The sequence below is a fragment of the Didymosphaeria variabile genome, assembly GCF_027946475.1.
Source record: "Didymosphaeria variabile strain IMI 356815 chromosome Unknown scaffold_9, whole genome shotgun sequence".
Classification (NCBI taxonomy): Eukaryota; Fungi; Ascomycota; class Dothideomycetes; order Pleosporales; family Didymosphaeriaceae; genus Didymosphaeria; species Didymosphaeria variabile.
In genome coordinates, this window is record NW_026611628.1 from 1024510 (window position 1) to 1050339 (window position 25830).

The 25830-nt window shown below is 54.2% G+C and overlaps 6 protein-coding genes across 6 annotated transcripts; 2 read left to right on the plus strand and 4 right to left on the minus strand.

Moving 5' to 3' along the window:
* Nucleotides 1–1032: 1032 nt before the first annotated feature.
* N0V89_011644 (uncharacterized protein) lies at nt 1033–6000 on the plus strand (the record flags this gene model as incomplete). The annotated part of the gene is made up of 2 exons (XM_056220372.1): nt 1033–5361; nt 5413–6000. The coding sequence occupies 2 exons, from the start codon at nt 1033–1035 to the stop codon at nt 5998–6000; spliced, it is 4917 nt and encodes a 1638-aa protein (XP_056065675.1).
* A 6210-nt stretch (nt 6001–12210) lies between these two features.
* Nucleotides 12211–13299, plus strand: HAP2 (Transcriptional activator; the record flags this gene model as incomplete). The annotated part of the gene is made up of 1 exon (XM_056220373.1): nt 12211–13299. The coding sequence occupies one exon, from the start codon at nt 12211–12213 to the stop codon at nt 13297–13299; it is 1089 nt and encodes a 362-aa protein (XP_056065676.1).
* A 1398-nt stretch (nt 13300–14697) lies between these two features.
* On the minus strand, nt 14698–16389 carry N0V89_011646 (uncharacterized protein; the record flags this gene model as incomplete). Its single annotated transcript, XM_056220374.1, has 2 exons — nt 14698–15399; nt 15694–16389. The coding sequence occupies 2 exons, from the start codon at nt 16387–16389 to the stop codon at nt 14698–14700; spliced, it is 1398 nt and encodes a 465-aa protein (XP_056065677.1).
* A 974-nt stretch (nt 16390–17363) lies between these two features.
* Nucleotides 17364–18272, minus strand: N0V89_011647 (uncharacterized protein; the record flags this gene model as incomplete). Its single annotated transcript, XM_056220375.1, has 1 exon — nt 17364–18272. One exon carries the CDS (start codon nt 18270–18272, stop codon nt 17364–17366), a length of 909 nt encoding a protein of 302 aa, XP_056065678.1.
* Nucleotides 18273–19386: 1114 nt separating this feature from the next.
* N0V89_011648 (uncharacterized protein) lies at nt 19387–21955 on the minus strand (the record flags this gene model as incomplete). Its single annotated transcript, XM_056220376.1, has 2 exons — nt 19387–20102; nt 21472–21955. 2 exons carry the CDS (start codon nt 21953–21955, stop codon nt 19387–19389), a joined length of 1200 nt encoding a protein of 399 aa, XP_056065679.1.
* Nucleotides 21956–22636: 681 nt separating this feature from the next.
* Nucleotides 22637–24678, minus strand: N0V89_011649 (uncharacterized protein; the record flags this gene model as incomplete). Its single annotated transcript, XM_056220377.1, has 3 exons — nt 22637–23996; nt 24054–24468; nt 24516–24678. 3 exons carry the CDS (start codon nt 24676–24678, stop codon nt 22637–22639), a joined length of 1938 nt encoding a protein of 645 aa, XP_056065680.1.
* Nucleotides 24679–25830: the final 1152 nt, after the last annotated feature.

Consider the following 25830-nt stretch of genomic DNA (forward strand, 5'->3'; position numbering starts at 1 on the left):
CCCCAGTAACGTCCCGCGTCTCGACGTCATCTTGAGAGGAGCTCAGGAAACATCCTGCTTTTCGAGTGGCAGCGCGGCAATGTTCACGTTACAGCAGACGCCCTAAGGACGCAGTTCCAGGGATGCGGCTCGCGATGAGCAGCGTCGACGGAGTGCATCCGCCACCGTGCCGTCGATCGGGCCTGGACTGCGCGGGAGAGAAGGGCGCAACCGCGGAGGTGAGCCATCGAAGTGGCCACGAATGTGGCACAAATGTGGAAGCCGCGACCTTCGAATCGAGCTCTGGACGAGGGAAGGCGCGATTGCCCGTGTGGTGCGAAGGCAAGAGCGTCCCTCTGGCGCTGGAGCAGCGTCACAGCACCCTACTATGTACGCGTCCACCACACTGCAGCCCCAGAGACAAGCTCCCCACCACGCCCGATGCAAATTCCAGCCGGCATCGAACGGCTGCCTTGGCGCTGGCGGCGGCATGCAATCGTCGATTCTGCGCGCGCCATCCCAGTCCAGCCACAGCACGAGAGAGGCAGCTACCCGCTCGTGTCCCACCAACTGGCTCGCGTCCCCTCCTCTGGAGCTGACGCCCCGCTCGAGGCTGGTGCATGACGCAATGTCTCTGCTCCCACAGCATGCTCCGTCGCACACGGTGCTCGAACGGCTGGCAAAACAGGTTCTCCCGCTCCATTCTTCGCCTCTTGCGGCGTGAGCTACCCCTGCTGTTGTACCTCCTACGCCAGCACCTGTCAGGAGCTTCCCCCCATACGTCATGTTGCAAATCATCGGCCCCAGCACCACTGCTCCCATATATTCGTGCCAACCCATGCCCTGCTGCTTCTCTCCTCCCAGACGTGACCCGTCAATTGATATATGCCCCATACTCCATCCAGTTCCTACACGTACTACTCATTTCCCCCACCCCCAACCGGAACTCCCCGTTCCCAACGTTCACGATCTATTTCCAGTAACGCATCTGCTGCTTCGCAACGAACTTTACGAACTACACGAGAACCGCTTGAAGAACAAGACGACGATACAATGCCTTCCCCCGCCGCAGGAAAGAGTGAAACCCCCCGCACTCCTACCAAGCTCGGACGGCCCAAGCAGGGTGCCCCCAAGTTAGGCAAGAAGGCAGACGACCAGGAGCTCCGCCCATCTCAATCAGAATCCACTCTGCGAAACACAGCAGAGGATGCTCCGGAAAATGTAGCAGACACCAAGGACCAGGCGGAAGGTCAAACAGAAGAAGCTGCCGACGACGCACAAGGCAAAGTCTCACAAGCCGGAGACGACCTTGAGCAGGCCGAGCCGAAGCCAATCGATGACGCTGAAGAGGCAGCCGGTGACGCCAAGTCCAAGGCCGATGATGCAAAGGAGAAGGCCCAAGACACCGCCGAGGGTGTTGAAGAAGAGGCCGAGGAGACCGGCGATGACGCGGATGACGCAACCCAGAAGGCCGGAGAGGAGGTCGAGCCCGATACCCAGGATACCGAGGACGACGCCACAGACACTGCCAGCAGGGCCGCTGAGAGCAGCAAGTCTGCTGGCCAGGGTGCGCTGAGCGGTGCTCGCGGACTCGCTGGACGAGCTCAGGGCCTGGCTGGCAAGGCCACGGACGATCCCCAGGGCGCCGCAGAGGACGCGGGCGAAGACGCCCAGGATGCCGCTGGCGATGCTGCCGAAGATGCCCAAGATACTGCTGACCAGGCGAAGGATTCCGTCGAGGATACTGCCGACCAGGCGACCCCCGATCTAAGTGTCCTTAAGGGCTTGGAAGTGGACGACGAAGGTCTCATCCACGACAAGGACGGCAAGCCTCTTGGCCGCCTTGTTGAGGGCGATGCTGAAGATCTCGCTGGCTATGCCATTGGCGATGACGGCGAGATCCTCGACGACGACGGTGACCTCGTCGGCCGCTGCGAGCTTCTCCCTGAAGCCGCTCAAGACCAATTGAAGCAGGCCAAGGACGACAAGAAAATGCCCCCTCTCAGCATCCTCAAGGGACTCTCCGCAGACAAGACTGGCCAGATTCTCAACGACGATGGCGACTTCATTGGTCACGTTGTCGAGGGTGATCCATCTGAGATTCAAGGGCGTGAGTTTGATGAAAATGGCGAGATCCACGACGATGACGGCAACCTGATTGCCCGTGCCGAGCTCCACCCCGACGCCGCCGACCTGGTCGACCAGGATGAGGAAGGCGAAGATGAGGAGGGCGAGGGCGAGGGCGAGGGCGAGGGCGCCGCTGAGGGCGCTGTCGAAGGCGCTGCTGACCAAGCTACTGCCGCCGCGGACACTGCAGAGGAAGGCGCTGCTGACGTCGAGGATGAGCTTCCTGGTGTTGACGCGATTGAGGGCATGGAAATCAACTCTCAAGGCGACGTTGTTGACGACAAGGGTGATGTTGTTGGTCACCTTGTAGAAGGTTCCGTTACCGATGTCAAGGGTCTTACTGTCAACGACCAGGGTGAGGTTGTTGACGCTGATGGAAATGTCCTCGGCAAGGTCGAACTCGCCGACGGAGCCGCCGAGAAGCTCAAGGAGTCCGCCGCCGGTGCCCTTGACGTTCGCATCTTGGAAGGCCTGAAGGTCAACAAGAAGGGTAAAGTCCTTGACGCTGAGGGCGAGGAAATCGGCGAGCTGAAGGATGGTGATGTCCAGGACGCTGCTGGCAAGACCATCAACGATAAGGGCGAGGTCTTGGACAAGGATGGCAACGTCATTGGCAAGGTCGATGTCGTTCCTGGCGAGGCCGCCTTCGAAGCCATGAAATCACTCAAGGAACGCCTTGGTGATGAGGCTGAGAACGAGCCTGAAATTATCGAGGTCATCCCTGACATCAACGAGCTCGAGGGCTTGAAGGTTAACAAGAAGGGCCAAGTTCTCGATGAGGATGGTGAGCCGATCGGTGAGCTCGAGGAGGGTGATGCCAAGGAGTGTGCCGGCAAGAAAATCAACGAAAAGGGCGAGGTTCTTGACAAGGACGGAAACGTTATTGGCAAGGTCCGCGCTCTGCCGCAGCAGCGTGAGGCTCCCGAGACCGAGCAGGTCGAGATTACGCCTGAGCTTGATACTCTTGAGGGCCTGAAGGTCAATAAGAAGGGCCAAGTTCTCGATGAAGATGGCGAAGTTATTGGTGAGCTCGAGGAGGGCGAGATCAAGGACTGCGCCGGAAAGAAGATCAACGCCAAGGGTGAGGTCCTCGACAAGGACGGCAATGTCATTGGCAAGGTCAAGACTATGCCCAAGCTTGTTGAGCAAGAGGTCGGTAAGGCCGAAGACGCTGCCGAGGATGCTGAGGCAGCCGCCGAAGATGCGGAGGAGGCTGCTGAGGATGCTCAGGAGGAGGCTGAGGATGATGGCCGACCTCCCCTTTCAATCCTCGACGGACTTACTGTCAACAAGTCTGGCAAAATCATCGACTCCGAAGGCAACATTATCGGTGAACTCATTGAGGGTGACGCCAAGAAGCTTTCAAAGGCTGGCATCACTTCCGATGCTGAAGGCCAATTCTGGGACAACAAGGGCAACGTCATCGGTCGTGCCCAGACCGTGCCCCAGGAAGAGGCCGAAGACGAGTCTCCTTTCGCCGGCCTTGAGGGTCTTATTGTCGTCAAGGGCGGATATGTCGAAGACGAGAACGGCAACCGCGTCGGCCAAGTCGTCGAAGGTGACGCTAAGAAGCTTGTCGGTCGTGCCGTCGATGAGGATGGAGATATCATCGATAAGAAGGGCTCAGTTGTCGGACATGCTGAGCGTTATGAAGAGCCCGAAGAGGAGCCCGAAGAGGAGCCCGAAGCCATCGACCTTTCTGATCTGGAAGGTTTGACTGTCAACAAACAGGGCAACGTCATCGGTAACGAAGGTGTGCCAGTTGCTCGTCTTGTAGAAGGCAACCCTAAGGAGATTGCCGGTCGCAAGCTCGATGACCAAGGCCAGATCTGGAACGATTCCGGCAAGGTCGTTGGCCGCGTCGAACTGATTCCTCCAGAGGAGCGCGAGGCTAAGCCCGAAGGCCCCTTCGCCGGTCTTCAAGGCCTCCGCGTTGTTCAGGATGGCAACATTGCTGACGAGGACGAGAACATCGTCGGTCAAGTTGTCGAGGGCAACCCCAAGCGCCTTGTGGGTCTGGCTGTTGATGAGGATGGTGACATCCTTGACAAATACGGCAATGTTAAGGGCCATGCCGAGCCTATTGAGGAGGAGGAAGAGATCCCCGACGATCTTTCCGTCCTCGATGGTCTTAGCCTCAACAAGCAAGGCTACCTCGTTGACCAGAATGGAACACCGATCGGTCGTCTCGTTGAGGGTAAGCTTGAGGACCTCGTTGGCCGCAAGTCTGACGGCGAGGGTCAAATCCACAACGACACTGGCAAGGTTGTCGGTCGCTGTGAGTTGATCCCCGAAAATGAGCGTGTCCAACGCAAGGAGGGTCCCTTCGCCGGATTGGAAGGCCTCCGTGTCGTCAAGGACGGCTTCGTCGAGGATGCTGATGGCAACCGCGTCGGACAAATCACCGAGGGCGACCCCAAGAAGCTCGTCGGCAACCAGGTCGATGAGGACGGTGACATCATTGACAAGTATGGCAACGTCAAGGGCCACGCTGAGCCCTGGGAAGAAGAAGAGGAGGCCGAAGTCGACCTAAGCGCTCTTGCCGGCTGCACTGTCAACAAGGCCGGCAATGTCGTCGACTCTGCCGGCGTCATCCTTGGCCGCGTTGCTGAAGGCGACCCATCAACAATGATTGGCAAGAAGGTCGACGGTCAGGGCCAAATCTGGGACAACGCTGGAAACGTCATCGGCCGTGCCGAGCTCGTCCAGGGTGTCTCATCTACACCTGAGGGACCATTCGCTGGCTTTGATGACAACTCCATTGCTAAGGATGGAACCGTTCAGACTCCCAGCGGCGATATCATCGGTCGCGTGATTGAGGGCGACATCAAGAAGCTCGTCGGTCACAAGGTCGATGAAGATGGCGATATCAACGACAAGAATGGCAACGTCATTGGTAAGGCCGAGCGCTGGGAGCCTGAGGAGAAGGAGCGCCGCATCAACCCCATGGCTGGCATGCGTGTCAACAAGGAGGGTGAGGTCCGCGACGAGAATGGTGATATCCTCGGTCGCCTCACTGCTGGTGACCTCGGTCACTGCGCCGGTCTTGAGATCGATGATAACGGTTATGTCATCGACAACGACGGCAACAAGGTCGGCGAGGTCACTCTCATCGAGAACATTCAAGAAGAGGATCACGAGGAAACCGACGAGGAGAAGCAGCGCCGTGAGGATGCTGAGCTCGCTGACAAGATGGCCAACATCTGCCAGCAGACGCTTGAGCGTGTCCAACCTGTCATGAAGCAGATCACTGAGGTAAGTTACGTTCTCGTCGCCGTGTGCGCAGATCACTGACTTCTATTCTAGTACATTGAGCAAGCTGATCGCACACCGCGTGATGAGCTCGATGAAGAGGAGCTTGTCAACAACGTTAAGCCTCTCATCATGGAGGGTTCCCGTATCCTCGAAGAGTGCAACGGTGCGCTGCGCGGTCTCGACCCCGATGGCCGTATCGCCGCCCAGGCTAAGGGTCGCTCTGAGACCCGTGATGCCACGCCCGAGGAGTACCGTCTTGCCGATCTCCTCAAGGAGCTCACAACGACCGTTGTCACCACCATCGACAACGCGAAGAAGAAGATCTCCGACATGCCCCACGCTAAGAAGAAGCTCAACCCGCTCTGGGCCCTGCTCACCGAGCCTTTGTTCCAGATCATCGCTGCCGTTGGTTTGTTGCTCACCGGTGTGCTCAACCTTGTTGGCAAACTGCTCAATGGTCTTGGTCTTGGCGGTCTAGTCAATGGTCTGCTCGGTGGCTTGGGCATCAACAAGCTACTCGGCGGTCTGGGTCTTGGATCAGTCTCCGAGATGTTGGGTGGTGGAAAGAAGGACAAGAAGAAGGGTGGAGGTGCCAGCAACCTGCCGCTTGTCGGCGGTCTGCTCGGCAGCAAGAAATAAACGCCTCGCCCGCCCATCGCGAGCGATGGCGGATGAGGAGTGTTTCCGTTTTGCTTTAGATTGTTTCTACTAATATTGGGACCGGACTAGTCGATTGCATATGATACCACGCCCAGCCATCGCCTCCCTCGACACGATCCCAAGGATCGGGGGGTTCGAGGGTGAGTGGAGAAGGAGGTGGTGTCTGGATGCATAGGATTGGATGAACCTCGGCACAAAATTTGCTTTTCTGTTTGATATTGTATCCGCGATATTCTTTCCTATCTGGCCAGATGGAAGACAGGCTCTACCGGCTCCCTTTAGCTGTTTCCTATGTCGCACACCGAGGTCTTGATGGCTTAGCAGCGGCGTTTTGGGATCTGATTGTTGTATGATTAGTGCCAGTAATGAATGATTACTCTAATCCTTTGATGCGTTTACTTCGTGACGTCTTTGTATTCTATATCGTGCTATGCCTGAAGCTTTGTGCATCGTTCTGCTTTCAACGACTTGCAGGCGCGGCGGCACAGATCTGAGGTAACCGTTGGGTGACTGTGTCACTGAGCTGTTGAACGTTTTGTTTGCTCTTGCCTGCTATGATCGAGTCGCACCTGCGGCAGTCACAGTCGCCTTGATCGCGCCCCCTGTGCGCCCTCACACCACCAACTCAACTCGCCTTTCCCCAAATCTGTTCACTACTCCGTATATACCTACCCTCACTCAATCTCACGCGTTCGATTGCCTTATCGCCAAACACCGCGCCAAACCAACACAGAGGGACGCACACAGAATAGCACACCCGACCACGACACACAGAAGATCTCCATCGCAGACACGCGCGAAAATACCCATCTCGAGCGCCACCACCTGACTACATCACTGACACCATCCGACACACAACACCATGTCCACACCCGGCATCGACCTCCCCGTCCCTACCCAGCCAACCTGCCCCTTCCTCATCAGCACAACCCTCGACAGCTTTCTCTGGCAGATCTTCCCGGGTTATCGCGCGTGCCTGGACGATGCGGGCGCGAGCAGTATCAACAATGGGGTTTTGTGGGCGCTGGAGTATGCGCTCTGGGGCGTGGTGCTGGCGGCGGCGATTGTAGGGATGGATAAGTTTTATGGATGGAGGGACGGCCGGAGGGGATGAGGATGGGGAAGAGGAGATGTGATGGAGGGTGAGGAGAGGGAGTGGAAATGTAGGGTAAATTGAAGGTGCTTTTTAATCCGGTCGTGGTGCTGTGACGCTTGGTATGGTACATTGTCGCTGCGTGTGGACACCTCCTACCATGACGCCACTATATCCACTCTTCTTTACTGAGCTAGTCTTTTGCTCGAGTTGCTGTGTCCTTCATGCGAGTGTAACTTGAAGATTGAGCGCCATCGCACGTATATCATAGAACAGGATCCCTTAGATTAAGCATTGCCAGTTTGGATCATGATTGCCCAACGAGGGGAGCCATGGAGACGCTGCTGCCATGTGAGCACGGTCTTCGCCTTGAAGAACAGCGCACTTTAAGCCTTCCATCGTGTTTGCAGACGGATGCAATTTGCTTAAGCGAAAGATATCTCTTTCGCGACCAGATCGAAAGCGAAGGGTGAACACCACGATGTTGATGCATGTATTATGCTTTCTTTGGAACCATGTCTGTGCATGAACAGGTAGCTAAATAATGCGCTTGTGGTCGCCAATAGAGACGGGAAAGCATATCGATCTGCAAAAGCGCTTGAATGAGTATCTACTAGCAAGCGTAGCCCGCTTGCATGAGTGTACTATGTGAGGCGCACAGTCGAGATACCCCAGGTTGTTTTTCCAGTCCACATTTCCTGATCAAGGCAATGCCGGTTCCTGAACTAAGCTGCATGAGGCGAAAGAAAGCCGTGCGCCATTGATGTGATATGTTCATCCTTGGAGGTATCAAGCAGGCGGCATGAGCTTTTCTTACAGGGCCGATACAAGGTTCACTGTCAATCTGCGTGCCTCGGTTCATACCATGGTTGCCGTGGGTTAGAAGAGTACACATCGTCGTATCAAGTCGGCACTACAATTGAGGCCGATTATGATACAGTAGCATATACAGCATGCTGTGCCCTGATGTTGCCCTCCTATACGGGCGAGCAAGGGTGCCTCTATGATCTCGCAGATTAAGTGACCACCACCACTACAAGTCAGAAATAAGGCGTCTGGGCGCCTTCGTCCGTCTTTCGTAAGCGGGTGTCGAGTGGACAGGGATCGTCAGTGCCTGGCCGGTTGTTGGCCAACAGAGTCCCATGGATAGTTATCGATAAGATGTTTGGTAACTGACTCTTGCTCCTTGTCATGGCGGGACCGGCGGTGGTTCCCCAAATTAGTCGCGACGTCTATTTGCACTTCATACCTTCGCTGGACTTCAAGATGGTAACCGTGAGGAACCACCGGATATCCATTTGGCCGTTTCATTTCTCAGCAATTAGCAATCTATGCTGGCTTTCCTCAACCGACTGGGATAATGGGTGCGTTGCCACTTTGGGGTCGGCGAGGCAGAGTAGGCAACTTGAGGGTTGTGCCTGTGTCGCATCCTGAATAGGAAGGCGGGATGTGTTGCGATATAGCCCGCTGCGCAAGGTTGGGTAATGGCATGCTCTCAACACTAGGAGACCGCCACGCCGGAGCCGGTCAAAACGCGACGTCACAATGGTAATCCGTATACGCAAAGCATTTCAAACCTGGTCTCTACTCGTGATACAGGACTGCAGTAGAGTGGAAGCATGCAAATGCTGTAGCTGGCATGTGCTGCCTAGGTAAACACTATGGCACTAATCGCGTGCAAGTGTGTGTGTGGGAGGGGGATCGTCCGGGAACTTGGGAAGTGAGGGGATGCACGTAAGCCGTGGGATGTAACCTGATTTGATGATTGTGATGAGCAATGGAAACTGATACGCTGCGATATAGGGCTGGCGATAAGTTTAGCCGGCTGCGTTTTGCGTTCCGAAAGTTGGGGTACAGTGCATGTTAGGGACCGTCATGTGACGCGGTAATACGAGGAACACAGAAGACATGCTCGGTTACGCTGCAGATGCCGGTAAAACGGCCAAGAACTCCTCACCGGCGACACGGGCAGGTCGGGATGTTCGGCGAGTCCGAGGGGAGCGTGTCCCGAATTGAGACGGGAATTTATATTCGTATGTCGGCAGTTCACTCCTAGACATGTTGCTCTATTTGCGACAAGGCCAGTACTCGTCACGGAAACAACGAAAGAGAGAAAGTTGCTGCAGAGCGAGAGGTCTCTGTTGCGACAGCTTCACTGTGAGATGCAAACCGCGTGTTAGGCGCCAGGCCCAACAATTTCACGGGAACAAGCGGGACGTGATGTTGGAGTGAGACCCATCATGCACGAAGCGCGCGATGGGGATCTGCAAGCGGACTTGCTTTTCAGGCGTCCGGAGGTGGACCGGGCTGGGAAAGCCCCCGAAGCTGTTGTCCACGCTGCTTGCTAAGCTGTGTGACCTGCGCGAAACGGCCGAACCAGTGCGATGGGTACGAAGCGCATGGAGGCGGTGGGAAAGCGAGATGAAGCAGAGCAGGTCGACCACGAGACCCGGGCGCACAGCGGAAAACACAGGTGGCTGGGAAATCGAGATGCTCCGTTCCCAGCTCAAGACGGACGCGCAGCAGTTGAGGTGGAGAAGACGATGTTGACATGATCTGCAACCAAGCCCCGCTTCACCCTGCTCGCCCACGGGCGCTGGAAACCAACTCCAAGGTGCGCATGGGCAGCGCTCTGACAGTGCGGCTCTGGTTCAAGAGTTTCGAGGTGCATGGATAGAGGCTGACATGGCATCTTTCTCTGAGACGAAGCCGAGACAGCAGCTGAGCCAACGACCAGGGCAACACGCAAAAGGCAGTGGGGAGCTAGCGCAGGCGCGAGGCGATAGAGGCAGCGCGTCCAGAAGCCGTCGGGTGTGGGGGGACAGCGACATGACAATGCTCCGGGGCTGACGCATGGCTGTGCGACTGTGATGGAGTGGAGTCAGAAAGTTTGTCGTCGCCCAAAGACAATACGGACGGCCGTGACGGGTCTCTGGGGTGTTTCGGAAACAGCTTGCGCTGTGTAGGAGCGGGATGGGGTGTGCGCGCTACGCAGCCGTCTCCGCCGGCCCCAGACGTGCAATTTCAGGGCAGAGGCCCAATGGCGAGAGGTGGTGGGCGGCAAGGGCAGCGGGCGGAAAAAGCACTGCATCACAGTTGGCTACGCGCCCGTAATTCGCGGCCGTGTGTGACTGTGATTTGGCGATTTTTCGCAGCGGCTCTGGGGCGACTCATGGCGATGTGCTGCAGCGTTTGCTTGCGCCGGCCGGGGAGGAGGCTGGCGGAAGCGAGCGAAACCACACACCGCCTGTAGTGCCAGACGTCATTGCGCGCCCGCGAGCAGAGCAGGCGCCCGCGCGTCGAGGATCTTGAGGCGACGAGCAGCAGAGACAGCCAGGCTGCGCAGTGCGTGCTGTTGCTCGCACAGCCCGGGCGGCCCACGTGCAGGGCCGTCCAGCGTCGCGGTGGAGCGTGGTGGTGCTGGAGAGGCGCGGGCCAAAAAGGCAACGGGCGGGCGGGCATCATTGGGCAGAAGCGGCGCGATCCCTGCAAAGCCAGCCATCGAATAAGAAAGCCGTCGCCGCACCCACTCTTTGGCATTTGCTTCCTCTGCCCAATCGCTTTCCTACATCTCCCCCAATCATTGCACCCTCCGCTGCCGTCCTATGAGAGCTGCCATCGCCGCCAGCACCGCAGCATCACGAGCTTTGCACCACGGCACGCTCGTGGCCTCCATACCGCGGGTCCCCTTCCCACTGTAACTGTGGTTGCTGCTGCTGCTGCGCCAGGCCGAACAGCCTCCGCCCGCCTCGGTGCCACCGCCTGCGAGCCCCCTCACAGGCCGCCGCGTCCTCACCACCAAAACGTGACCGCCCTCCGCTGCACGCCAGCTCCGGTAAGCCGCAACCTGCCCACCGCGCTGCACTGCACTGCACGCGCACGCGCCGTGCAGCCACCGTCGCCGCCGCGCTCGCGCTCGCCATGATGCCCATCTCCTCCGGCGTCGCGTCCGTCGGCTCGCCATGCCCTCTGCTAACGTCGCGCGCAGCCCGGGCGCACACGGCTCGTTACAGCATAGCTCGGCTTGCTTCGTGCTCACCCGCTTCCCGCTTCCCGCCGCAGCGTCAGCTGCACCGCGACTCTTTATACCTAACAGGTCCGCCGCGGCAGAATACCTGACTGCTGCCAGAGCCCCAGGCACCAGCGTCACCACCGCTTACCTGCGCCCCCATCGCGACGTGCACCGCGCGCCCAGCTCCAACTCGGTAAGTCCCTCCACGGCCTGCATGAACCTGCATTGCCAGCGCATCACCCCTCCAATCGCCCGCCCGCCAGCACATGCCTCCCCTCGACTTCACCCAATTGCTCGTCCCTCATCCCCATGGGCTAGCTAACAATTGCTCTTCCGAAAAGACCTCTTTTCCCACCACCCTCCCCGACTGGTGAACGCCTGCAACGGTCCACTCCCCACACGGCGCGACCCTTTGAACTGCAGCCCCTCCAAGCATCCTGCTGGGTCTCTGTCTGCGCACCGCCTCACCAACCCGCGCCCAATCGCACCCATTGCGCCTCAATCTACGCGAGTCTCCGACGCGCGCGACCCTAGACGCTCGCCTCACAAGCGTGGCCATTGACAACGCATCGAGCATCTGGCCTGCGGTGACGTGACCCCAGCCGACCGGTGCCTTGATAGACCGGTGCGTCCGATATCAACATTCGACCAGCAAACACGCGCGACGAGTCGAGGCAGCTTTTAATCGACCTGCGCACCGACACACACAACGACCCATCAACCGCGACTCAGATCCGATCCACCTCTTCTCGCATTGGCTGCTTGAAACGAAACTTAGTGGCCGCCTATCCATCTCGCCTCTGCTCCAGTCATCAGCCCCCACAGTAAAGTCGCGTTTCTGCGCGTCTCAATCCCAGTCGCGACTTCCTCTACCCAAGCGTCCCAATCACCACCCCGCGCACCTTTCGCAAGATCGCCCATCCGAGCGCACGTCCGAGGGCCTCGTCGACGATCCATAAACGAGTCACAGTCCGTGCTGAAGTGGCGCATCCGGGGTAATAATCCAGTGTACGCCGCCTTCAGTCGCGTGCTTTAGGCTCTCCTCTGTACGCCTCAGGTAGCGCGTCTCGACAAAACCGCAAACATGACCGACTACGCGCAATATCAACAACCCCACCATGGGCATGCGGCTACCCATATGCAGAACTACCCGGGAGCTCAAAACCCGGGCGCGGCCAACCCGTCCATCACATCGCCCACACAAGGACAGATGCATTCATATCAACAGACCTCACCAATCCTGCCATCGCAAGGCTATCCGCAGCCCGGCACGGCGAATGCACAACACCAACAAATGAACTATCCACAACAAGGCTACATGCCGGGCATGCATCAGCCGTACGGCATGTCGCCTACGCAGGCCGCGGCCATGGCAACCGCGGCAGCAGCTGGACCGGCTGGTTATTACGATCCCAACCAGATGGGTCAAGGACAGCTAGCACAAGATCCCAGAGCCTCGCCGCGCATGTCCGGAGGTCAGCTCAAGCAGGATGGACGCGGGCCCCCTCGCTCTCCGACTGCGGTGTCTAATGCCTTAGGTGCTGGTGGGATTGCCTCGCAAGTTCCAATGAACCCGGGACAACAAGCGATCCAACGAAGAATGAGCACACAGATTCACAGCCCTGCGATGCAACAACCCCAGCCTGTCATGTCACACGCTGCAGCTAGGCCGTCGGTACCGCCTATGTCTCAACAAGCGCCCCAACAGCACCAACAGTCACCCGAGCTTGTTGCTGGTGCGCAAGCGGAAGAGGCTCCCCTCTATGTGAACGCCAAGCAGTTCCATCGCATTTTGAAGAGACGTCTAGCACGACAAAAACTAGAGGACGCTCTTAGGTTGACCTCCAAGGGGCGCAAGCCGTATCTACATGAATCGAGGCACAATCACGCTATGCGACGTCCACGCGGTCCTGGTGGCAGGTTTTTGACTGCTGAGGAGGTCGCTCAAATGGAAGCCAACAAGGGTGGCGACCCCGAAGGTGAAGATGGCGGAAACAAGGAGAACGCCAATTCCGCCATGAAGGCTACCGCATCACAGGTCAATCCAGGAACAAAACGAAAAGCGTCTTCAACGAATCTCAAGGGTGCTTCCAACAAGAAGAAGGCGAACCGGCGAACAAGCACAAGCGAAGAGGACGAAGAAGAAGAGGATGACGCTGATGACGACGGTTGAAGAGCATGCTCCGGAATCACATTCTTCTTTCGCTCCTCCCAGTCTGGGAATTTTTAATCTCTTTTTCTACTTCTATTTCCCCCTTTTCTTGATGATTTACGAAGCGAGTGCTTTTGGGCCAGGTCTGTCTCATCTTGCATGTTACCCCTTGTTGTCATTTGCACACAGCAACCCCACAAATTGCACCACGCTGCTTTCCACACAAGGACGACGTTCGGAAGGGATATGGTTATATACGGGGCGGACGGTCGGCTGGGAGCATGATACCTCGTCTACTCTACGTGGGGCGACAGAGCGATCTTTGTTCGCTCTTTCCCATCTTAGATGATGGTTTCCCTGTCTACTACTTGTAGCTTCTCTCATCTCCAGTTTCAATACCCCCACATTCGTTTACTGTACGGATCGGATGGGTCCCCGTGCTCCCCGCCTCCTGGCGGGGTTTGCCAGCGGGGATGGTGTGGAGTCATTTAGAAAGGATTACCCTTCATCGGAAAAAATCAATACCTATTTGTTGTTACGAAAACCATGCTTCGTAACATGCGCATGTTGACATGTCTCATATCCTATCGGTGTACCCATTGTTCACCCCTCAGCTTCCCGTGCGCTTTCCAGTACCTAAAGTCCTGGACACTGAACACAAACAAGCAGAATACTATGGCACTATCCCACAGTCAGTCCTCATGGTCGCATTTCCACTGTTCATGTACGTACACAATCAGCCCAGCTAGCATAACGACCACCGCCCCCAATACACAGTGCACCCCCCTTACACGCCCCTTCTTGTCAATCCACCAAAACTCAGCCCAAATACCACCGGATTGTAGGGTGCTTGCTCAATGGTAGATTGCCGAGTGTTATGATCATCGCGCTGAGGACGAGGACAAATGCCGTGATGTGGTAGACGTGCGTGTAGTGGGAGCGAAATGCAGGTTTGTCGTTTAGGGTGTGTTGTAGGGTTAAGAGCATGGTTGGGTGGTGTGATGGTGATCAACGCGCTGGAAGGTCGGCGGTGGGTGCAAGGTCTCGAGTACTGTTGGGGACATTGCGGACCGTTTCCTTTTCAACTCGGCTGTGGTAAGTTTTCGAAGACTTTTTTGTGTATGGAAGTTGCGCTATCCACGCGTGGAACCCTTGGGATTCACTACGCATATCATATTCGATGTCGCATCCGTACTAAGCGAATCCGGTGCGTAAATTGCTCCATTACGAGTGATTTGCAACCAATGGCATCATAATCTTGCATACATCTACAAGTGGACAGGTCATTTTGGGTGGTTTGAGGCTGGCTTGCGAAAATCTGTGTAGGATATCGCATCAGTCCGTTTTTGGTGGGGGTTGCGAGAAAGGACTTGGCGGTGTATTGAGTTGCAGGATACAGACGACACGATAAACCCTCTGCTACTGTTGCTCTTTCGGTCTGTCAGTATGCTTCATTGATGGCATGCACCACCCTACTCCTGGCTGCCAGTCCAGCACTTTCATCCTTGCAATCTCAGCATCAGATGTACCGATGGCACGCAGAAACCGATCAAGTGCCTCTTCGTCTCTCCTATCGTCTCCTTCGTCTGGCTCGTTCGTATCAATCATAATTCCGTGCTCATTCTGAATCCGGAAGGTCCAACCTTGGGCTTTGTGTTGAAACCATGGCGTAGATGGCTTGAACCAATATTCGAAATTCATGTATCTGGCTGGCTCGATGCGGGAGGGGAGGTGGTATCTCGTTTCGAAAATCAGCTTGTGCGATCGCTCCTCGTCCTTGAAGGGTCGAGGTGCCATGCCGAAGTTCTTGAGGTGCAGCAGGTGAGTCTGAAGACGTGGTAGAACGTCGCTCCAGCGAGTGGTGTAATACTTCCTGATATTGTGGGTTACTATGTCGCTATCTGAGTTAAACTCGTGCGGCCAATTGGCTGCTGCGATCTTGGCGTCTATGTTTAGAGCGTAGACGATGGGGCAGTCATCGAGAGTTAGTGACTGGAGGGTTTGTCCATGGCTGGTGATCCACTCGATTTGCCAGTCGTGTGCGATAGTCCAGTGACCCAAGGCTAGAGAGTTAAGGTGGGGAAAGTGTATACCGCGGAGGTCACAGAATGGCCAAATACCCTACAATGTTTAGAGATTGTCATCGTGTTTTGCGATGCTGAACTCACCCAATACTGATCGCAGTATAGCGTAAGGTCGGTCAAGTGTCCTTGCATAGGCTTCAACCAGTATGAAGGAAGCCCTTTGTTGAAGCATTTATGAAGAAACGGTGCATCTATGTCCCGATCTCCACCATCCAAAGTTGATGCCATTGTTCGAAGAGTCACGATCATAAGAGCCTTGACAGGACATTTAATGTCAGTAAGAGGTACTATTGCAAAGTGTAATACCTTCCACATATAGTGAAATACATACCAGCTTCTTGAGTCTCTCTTTGACCGCACCTACTTCCTTCGTTGCATCTGCGTTAGCGATTAAGGCATCCTGCATGTTCCGTATGCTCAGACTATCACAGCCCGCGGCTTTGCTCAAAGTTGCGAAAAGTAATCTCTGATAGTGTCCACGATACACTACGTCCTGCTGGAATTCATCGTCCATGTGTATACCACAATGTTCATTAAACGCAAAATCCACTTCTTTCAAAGAAGGAAAACGATACATGTTGCAGAGTGCCTCAGCCCAAGGAGTGGGCAAGAAATCATTGGTGTAACCATTCCAAATATCTCCATCTGTAGGATCTTCCTGTCTTTCTTCGTAATGTACGCCGTGTCTTGCATCCACGATGACCTGTTTGACAAGGTGTTTCAGCTTGTGGCTCTCGAGAACTGCACTCAGGTGCATCGGACTCTCATTGGGTACTTTGGTCGGGTAAATCACTGAGCACAAGCGTAGAATTACGCTGTGGAACAACTGTTCCGCGCCAGTGGTGGCAGTTGCGCGTGATGCGAGGCGGAAGTTTTTGAGTGTGGGGATGTCGAAGTATTGCGCGCATTGGAGCAGGACCTCTACGGGGATATGTTTGTGTGATGTCATCGCGAATATTGACGGCCACACCAACGCAGAAACAATTATGATGAAGTTTAGGGCAAGGGTTGCGTGTCGGACGTGCATTGGTGTGAGAGGTGGGCGAGAAACAACATGCTCCCAATCATGTTTGTCATCGAATTTGATAGGGAGCGAGAGTCCTCATCTCCACCACGGGCATCTAGTCTCTAACGTCGTACTTCTAGTTTCGATTGAGGTATCAGGAGATGCGTATCATGCATATTTCGACAGTCCATGGTTTTCTCATTAGCGACACAGAGCACAGCCGGAACGGGCAAGACTCACTCGATGAGATTCCCATCCGGATCCCTCACGTAGAAGCTCTTGATATTCCCTCGCGCTCCCGTCCGATCTACAACCTTCCCTCCTATCTAAACAGAGATGCTCTCCTCCTGGATCCTTTCAGAGCCGCATCCAAATCTGTACTATCCTCAACTAAGAAACAAAGATCGGTCGTACCCGGTAGCGCCGTGGTAGCCTTCGGCTCAAATTCTTTACCCTGCTGATGCAAGTTGATCTTTTGCATCCCAAACTTGAGCGCGAATCTTTCGGTGCACGGCGAGGATGGCGGCGTAAACTTTTCGATTGTCATACCCAGGTGTCTAGAGTACCATTGGCAGGTTGCTGGGATGTTGGCGCAGGTTAGAACGAGATGATCCAGAGAGCGCACGATGGCGAGGGGCTTGGACATGATGCCGGATCCTGGTGGGGTTGTAAAGATGCACTATTGACGATATGCAGGTGGTTGCAGTGTGAGTTGGATGTTTTCCTATCCCGCAAGTTGCGGCTTCTATGGCCGACTCGGCTACCGGGTTCCTGCGCCGTCTCCAGATCGACATGATTTGCTACTACCATTTTCTGTACATTAAGATTGCTAACAGCTCAGAAGTCGATTTGCTAGTCCCGATGTCAACCTTGGTCTCCGGTCTAAATGAGCCCTCCGCTACGTATCGCCTTATCAACGAAAGTTTTGAATCCTGGGAACGTCAAGGAAGAATAGGAATCTACCAAAGAGTTGATAATGAAGCGGCTCGGAAACTTTACCCAGGAGCATGGTCTATCGAGGTGACGCCATTCTTTTGCCAGACCTTCAATAGCTCCACGACATCCTCTCTTCCCTTCAAATTTGCTACTTGCAGAGCCGTGCACTGCTTCCCTTGATTCCCAGATACTGCGCTTTGATCTGCGCCGGCATTCAGTAGCATCTCGACAACCTCTGCATGACCCGCACTAGCAGCCAGCCACAGAGCCGCACCTCCCTGGTAATAACTGCCTAAGGCATTAACATCCGCACCAGCTTCGACAAGTCTGTGTACCAAGTCTACATTCCCGCATGCTGCAGCGCCTTGGAGCGCCGTAACACCCTTATAACGAGACGGCGGTGTGTTCACGCTTGCACCATGGCCCAGGAAGAATTCAACCGCATCCACGTGCGCATTCTCAGCAGCTGCTTGCAAAGGGGTACGACCAAAATGCTGAGCCATTGGGCCTTCCAGTTCAGCGCCTCCTTCAATCAATGTCTTGACAATTCCAACGTTTCCGAATTCTGCAGCAGCTTGGAGAGGACTGCGGCCCATATATCTATGCGGAGGCAAGTTCATATCGGCACCTGCAATAAGTAGTCGCTCTATCACTGCACTCTTTCCAGCTCCAGCAGCGAGCGCAAGCGCCGCGCGACCTCCGTTGTTGCCACCCGGTGCATCGACCTCGGCCCCAGCTTCCAAAAGAAGATCCACGATTCCAACGTGCCCTCGGAGAGCAGCCGCCTGCAGAGATGTCTTGCCGTACCAGCCATGGGGAGTTTCGTTGGGGTCCACGCCTTGCTGTAAGAGCCTCGAGACGGTGGCAAGATCGCCTTCCCAGGCTGCGAGTTGGAGGGGTGTCAGAGCGTCATCGGCGGTGTGCTCGTCTTCTTCATCTTCTTCGAAATGAATGCCAGGAACAGGCATACTGGTGGTACGTGTGATCAAACGTTCAGGTCTTGGCAGATGCGATCGAGTCGTGAATTACCTCAGGGTGCAATGATAGGGATCCAAAGCGACACCTCGCTAATTCCTATCGTACCCCAAGAGTAAGCAATGAGCGGGGTAACGCGAACCCCGAACTGTACATTGCCACACTCGACGCATATTGATCCACGGCTAGCTCTTTGAATTGATAGTCGTATTCTTCGGATTCAGCTTTGCAGCATATCGGATGGCAACCTAACCACCCTGGATCATCGGCTGAGATTCGCAAGGCACTAGTCTCCTCTATGATCTGTCACTGGTTTTAGTTCTACAAGGATGTTAATCAGTAATGCTCCTCAGGCAACAATATTGGTCGAACAGCTGCAGTGACACACCTACTCGAGGTCGGGTACTTACGAGCTACTGTGACCTCGGGTGTCAAGGCTGCAGACCTGATAAACCATGGAACATGCAAAGCAAAAAGTTGTTGTGTACCTTAGAACCCAGCTCCCACTACTGCACTTAAGACACTATCTTGTGAATTCTTGGCCGGCGTTCAAAGAATGGCTCCCTTCGGCACTCTATACACAAGCGTTCAATTTCGCCATGCTCGCGTCACCAAAATTCTGGCCGCTGCCAACCTGAACGGCCTAGAGATACACTGAGACACTAACTTCCGATTCGGCGTCACGAACCAGTCTGCCGAGTTCAAAGCCAGATTTTCCTCACCGCAAGATCGCAGCCTTCGAAACACCTTCTAGCTTTTACCTCGCTGAAGACAGCGCGATCGCACGTTACGTCGCCGACTCTAGCCCTCGCCGGGAACAACTTCTGGGACGCACACCCGAAGATAGAGCGCTCGTACAGATGTGGGTACCCTTCGCAGACTCGCAGTTTTGGCCGGACGGAGGTGTCATTCTGGGTCCCATGCTTGTACCGCACAGTACAACAAGGAGGTGGTGGCTCCAGAGAAGCACAGTTCGTGCGCGCTCTTCAGCGGCTGGAGCATCAACTGGCGCAGGAGGGCAGATTGTGGTTGGTGAAGCTAGCGAAGAAAAGGCCTGCAGCAGATGGTAGTGACGAAGATGCAATGGAAGCATCCAGTTGAGGCCTGTCAAACGAAATATCCGGACGCCTCGATAGCTCCTCTACCCTTGGACGCATGCGTAACCAGCTCCTCAAACTTTCGTAATACATCCGCGTTCTTCAAACCCTCACTGCTGCTCATGTGCTCGCCTTCGGCAAGTCTCTGTGACATGATGGCTTTTCTTGTCATCAACTTGAATGGTGCAATTACCGATTTCGAGATCCCTTGTCCCGGATATGCCACAATCCCGATTGCAGCAGAAGTTGTCTTCGTAGCAAGTCCGAGGACCCCTTTTCCTGTGCCCTTTGCAAAGCCGAGCGCACCCTCCTCTTTCATGCCTTGCATAGGTTTTGTGAAAAGACCAGATATACCATCCGACATCCCTTGCACGAAGTTTTTGCCTCCAACGCTGAAGCCGCTAGCCGCATCTTTGACTTCACCATGTGATTGAACTTCCTCTCCGTAAAGTTTTGGCACAGCTCGCAAGCCCTCAGCAACAGCAAAGGGAAGGTCCACGATCGCGCCATGGAAAAGTCGACCATTAAATTTGCCAAAGCTTTTGCCGAAATTGGCCATCGCTTTTCTGGTTGTCTTCGAGGCGGAATCTTCGGGAGATGCCTTTTGAACTGCGGAATACGGAGAGGCTACCATGTCTCCCGCGGAGGTGACCATGCCCCTGATAGTGGAGAAGCCAGATGACCCCATACTAGTGAATGGATCCCATCTCTCGTTTGTTATCGTGACTGGTTTAGTTTGGTATCTATTGAAGTTAGTCATCCAACAATCGCTATTGGATATGGAATGGCTGCAGATACACTTACAATTTGAGGTCCTTCGACTTGATTCTTCCTCCTTGAATAAGTGCGTGAGCGGCTGAGGTACATAGTCTAACATTCGCCCCACGGTTTGAGTAGAGCAACGTAGCCGGGCGATCGTGCATAAGCTCGCACTGCAGAGCTTCCAACGGTAGGTGCGCGTGGAAAAACTCGACGGCTTTTTGTACACCGTGCTCAGTGCTCATGGTCGCAGCGATCCGTTGAACTGATGACATAACGTTAGGCTGAAGACAGAATTTGATCGCGTCGCTCAGTTTATCTGCTGTTATGAGCTTGTGGTGCATGGGATGCGCGCCTGCACCTGCAGCTGCAATCATGCTACCCCAGAAAGGCTGGCTACAAAAAGTCAATATTAGCTCATGAAGGGCAGCGTTCGTACGTACTCTCCAAAGAACGGCACGATAATGGTTGGACAAGCATTCCGTAATCCACAGGCAGTAGTGCCAGCGCCACCATGATGTGCCACCACAGACACATGCTGGAAAAGCCATTCATGTGGGCAGTCATCAATGAACAGAATGTTTCTAGAATCTATCTCTGCAGGAGTCAAGTCCGACCCGAGCTTACTCCAGCCTCTAGAGATGATAGCTCGCGTGCCCGACATACGAACAGCTTCTAGTATCAGTCTTGTCATCGCAGCAGGATCTTCAAGAACGATGCTCCCGAAGCCAATGTACATGGGCCTTGGCCCGCTTCGGAGGAAGTCATGTATGTCAGCCGGTGGAGAGTATTGCGGTGACTCTCGGAAGAAGAATCCGCATACATCTGGTTTTGTTAGCACATCTCCATCCAATCTTGCGGAAGCGCATCGAACCTATATGTGAAGGCCAATCTGTAGGCTTGGGCACTAGAGATGGCGACCAACAGTATGTGAAGGGGATCTGAAGCATTTCCGCCAAATTTGGGCCCACTGCAGCATTTATCCGCTCGAGATCGATAGAGGACCTGAAAGCATTTACTACATCCCCAAGACTAGCTTATGTGTCAGTCACACGGTTTAGCTGCACGAGTGTTCAATGATTTGCCTACCCTTGCCATGTCATCCACTCGACAATTTTATATGAAACGAAGTTCATCGCACCGGGGTCAAGCTTAGCTCCACTCAAATTAGCGAGGGGATGCGGGAAGTGTCTTGTACTACTCCAAGGCATCGTGAACATCAGATGTAGCGGAATACCAAGTGCCTGAGCACAATGTATATGTGCAAAGGAAGGCGGGTTCGCTATAATAGCGTCGGCAATAAATGGCCTCTCGTCTCCTGGAGCATGCTCTGTACAGCTCTTCCAGCAGCCACTCAGCATCTGTTCCACCATTGTGCGCTTCCGTTGGACATCACCAGCACGTAAGGAGCTCATAGATGGGATCAAGCCAGGATTCTTGACCATGTAAGCCATAAGATCGTGTGGGTCGCCACCGATGGGATAGAACTCCAGGTTAGATGCACCAACGAAAGAAGCAAAGCAGTCATGCGTTGCTATGCGTACTCGGTGACCATAAGACTGTAACTCTTGGCCTAAAGCAATGAATGGTTGGACATCGCCTCTCGATCCGACCACTTGAATGACAATGTTAAGACGGATCTTCCACGACTTTTGTGCAATGGGGGATTGCCTTGGGTCCAGGGGAGGACTATATGCTGGAGGTTCCGGAACAAAGCTGGCCAAAGTTCGAGCGATCTTCGAATCTAGGTCGATGTTGATACGGCCATCGATCTCAGTATACGCAGGGGGAGGTTCATCCTGATTCAATTCGGCATCCATGGTCGGAGCGATCGGACGGCGGTGCTCAATAGACGTGTAGGTAGGCACGTCGCAATTGATAACGGGAAGACATGGTGACCGTCAAATTTAATATACCTAAGGCAGCTGAAGGTCAAACGATAGCGTGGCGCAACAGGTGGTTCAGGCTGCAGCGGCGGTGACACTACTCGGCGATTTAACAAGGCTCAACGCCGTCTACTAGTTGGTCCACATGGGTATCTCTGGTTGACAAACCATTGGGGCCAGTTGTATCGCGTTGAGCATAACGTTATTTTCGCAAGCCTAGCCAAGCCAGCACTCGGTCCGTATCCTGTACGAGCCAATACGGAACTTACGAATACGGGCCCCACATGCGCAGGGCTTATCGTCTAGCGTCATTACAAGCGCAAGGGACACCTCCACTGCACTTTATTGCTCAATTCAAACGCTCGATTGTTCATGTTTGTGTATGTTCCATCATGCATTCACAACGCTGTCACTGCAGCTGTTTGAGTGCTGGCATGGCGGCGTATGCACGTATTATGCACAACTCCATTCGGCATTCCCTGAGGGTGACAGACTTGGTACAACATAGCATAGACGGTTTGCTTCAGCCTGCGTTGCTGCATTAAGTCAACTACCTTTATACTAATATGTTCGCTCTACAGTGGATACCATAGATATCCGCCAAGCTCAAGCGCTTCACTTCCTCTTCTGCTCATAATCTGCATCTTCCCAGTCTTCCTTTATCATTTCTGCGCCTTTCTCTGCTATCATGTAGACGGAAGCCAAAATGTTCGCATCGGGCAAGACTGGTATTATGGAGCAGTCAATCACACGAAGTCCATCAACCCCGTAAACTTTAAGACGTGGATCGACAACACCGCCATCTGCTTCGGGCCGCATTCGGGCCGTTCCCGAAGCATGCCAATTCGGCATTGTGTTATTCTTGATATACTGCAGAATGGCCTCATCATCGTCGTCGGCAACCTCGGGCCCTGGGGAAACTTCGCCCACATTATCACCGATAGTATGTTGGGCAAGAGATGGATGGCGGAGGATTTCACGAAGATAACGGAAAGAATGTACGCCCATGATACCATCCGTCTCGTCGGCGTAATAGTTGGGATTGATCAAGGGCGCATCGCTCATCGAACTTGACCGGAGCGTTATATTTCCACGGCTGAGCTGCACCATCGAACTCGCAGTTATACTGATGTATGACTCGTTTGGCAGCGCTACGTAGTACGGCGTTGGGATCCAAGGGTACCAAACCGTCTCGAATAGGAACTCGATGTGCGATTGATTTGCCAATCCGGCTTCTATGACAGCTCCAGCTCCAATGGATTGGAGTTCCTCGACCGAAAGCTTCTTGAAACCGTTGGTCACACCAGAGGGTGCTGTGTAGGGGCCAGTCAAGTTATCGAAAAACTCAGCCTGGGCGGCCTGGAGATTATCTGGAGTAGACGACATGCTAGTTGTCGAAGAATTTGGGTTTGCGCGAGCCATTATCGAGAACACTGAATGGTCATCCAGGTGTTGACCTACATTCTCGTTGATATGCACTGGTTGCACACCGACCCTCTCCAACTCTGCAGCCGGACCTACACCCGAGACCATCAACAGCTGAGGCGTGTGAAACGCGCCCATGCTGACAATCACCTCCTTGCGTGCTCGTGTCTGCCTTACAAAACCTGTGGATTGTTCGATGTAGCTGATTCCAATCGCTCTGGGCCTGGTCCCGGTAGTAGCATTCCCGGCTGATGTCGTGTTTCCACTTTCAACGCTGCTGAAGGCAATTCCAGTCACCGGCGCATTGTATAGAACACGCAGATTGGTGCGGTTCCGTGCTTGCTGATAGAAGCTGTCGTAACTGGACGATCTCCGGAGGACCGAATTAGTGGTTGTAGTACCCAATTTGACACCTTGACCAACACCAAGGTTCAGATCGTTGACGATCGGGATATCAATTGCTTCGGAGCAGGCGATCACGAAGTCATTAGTAGAATCTGTCACGTATCCTTGAAAGCCCAGCTCCAGAGGCCCACCACCGTACGCGGATCTGGCAATACATCAGCTTGAGTTCCCCTCAACGTAACAATTAATGTTGTCTACTGACTCGTCCCAGGTCTTGTACGCCTGGCTGAACTCGGACAGTTGTGGCGAGTTTGGCGGATTAAGCTTCGTGGATTTACGAAAGAGTGGATACACGTCCTCCCAACCCCACCCAGGGTTCCCCAAATCAACCCAGCGATCGTACACTTGGGAAGATCCGCGAGCATAATACAAACCGTTCGTAACGCTTGAGCCTCCAAGCGCCTTTCCACGCAGATACTGTAGGGTACGCCCGCCAAGGTGTTCCTGTGGCGTAGTGACGAACCCCCAGTCGACTGCGCTGCCTTTAAGGAATTGGTTTCCACCTGGAGTAGAATATGCCTCGACTACTTCAGGATTGAAGCCTGCTTCTAGGCAGAGCACTGAGAATCTGCCCGATTCCGTCAGCCGGTTGGCGAGTGTCAAGCCGGCGGTGCCGCCTGATCAGTCAGATGTGATACTCATATCTAAGGCAAGGATCACATACCTCCAGCGATGACAAAATCATACTCTTCCTCGAATGTCGGATCCTGTGACTGCCCCGGTGGATTTTCGGAAGACTGTCTCTTGACAAAATGGTATGCTGGCCAGGCCTGGGTTGAAGTAAGACACAAAGCTAGTACCAAGGTCAATTGGAGTTGCCAAGGCATGATTGCTAGGCTATCCACGACGTGTAGGAAGGTGGAGGTAGGTCCTGCCGCCAAGAGAGGGGTGGCTCTGTTCAGTAAAAACAGACAATGTCCCCCAGGCGAAGATACTGATTTTGAACTTGCTCTGCCTTGGCGAATTCTGTCCGTGGTACCTCCCGAAGAACCCGTATGAGTGCACAGCCAGGCTAGGCGACCACTGCCCTCCAACCGATATCTCTACCGTGCGTACCGGCATAGCCTGCGGGTCTTGACCATGCCCATGGCGTACATTACCAAGGCTTGGACAAATCGAAGGTTGCGCCGAGAAGAAGTTGAACTTTCAGAGAAACAAGGTACACACGGGCACGAACAGCTTGCAGATCCATCGAGACGCTCCGCACTAGGTTCGTACTACCAATAGTACGGCATTGGCGTCGTCATCCGAAGTTTGTAGTAAGATCTTGGCCATTGGAATTGCCTATATGCGACAGCAACCGGAGTGTGGGGTAGGGTATTGGCGAAGAGTCAGCAACTTGGCTTACATGGATGATCAATTCGACAGCCTGAAACTAGCGTGTCTACCATTATGCAGCACGGCTCTTTTAGGCATGAAGATCTCGACCGTTCCGCATCCGCCGAAATATTCTCCCTGGTATTTGCAACCTTAGCGAATGCAGTGTCGAAAGACATAACTCGTTCTAAAGCACAGCTACCAATAAATGCTCCCTGAAACGATCAAGAAATTCTCTTTAAGCCTGCTAATTCGTAGATATTCTCAACATTACAACAACCGAGATCCTACCTTGCTAGTTGAGAGCAAAATCATATGATTGATGCTGAAGTTCGTAAATTACATTACAGGCACTTATGTGGTAACCTGCCGGCAGAACTCGCTGTGTTTACAAACATACTGACAATCGAAGCAATTCTTCATGTTGAGACTTGTCTTGACTAGCAAACAAGCACTTCAACATAGTTATAGATGCTCTATGAAGCTCTACTTGACAGATCGGGTCAGGTTCTCCTCACCCCTTGAAACTCATATCAATATTCACTATAGCACAGACTTGCTGATGAAGAATGTGCGCGCTCTCCTATACCAACGAAATATTCTTCTATATGACAGCCCGGCCAGTACGACACAAGAGATACTTAGAGATAGGGCTGAAAGAA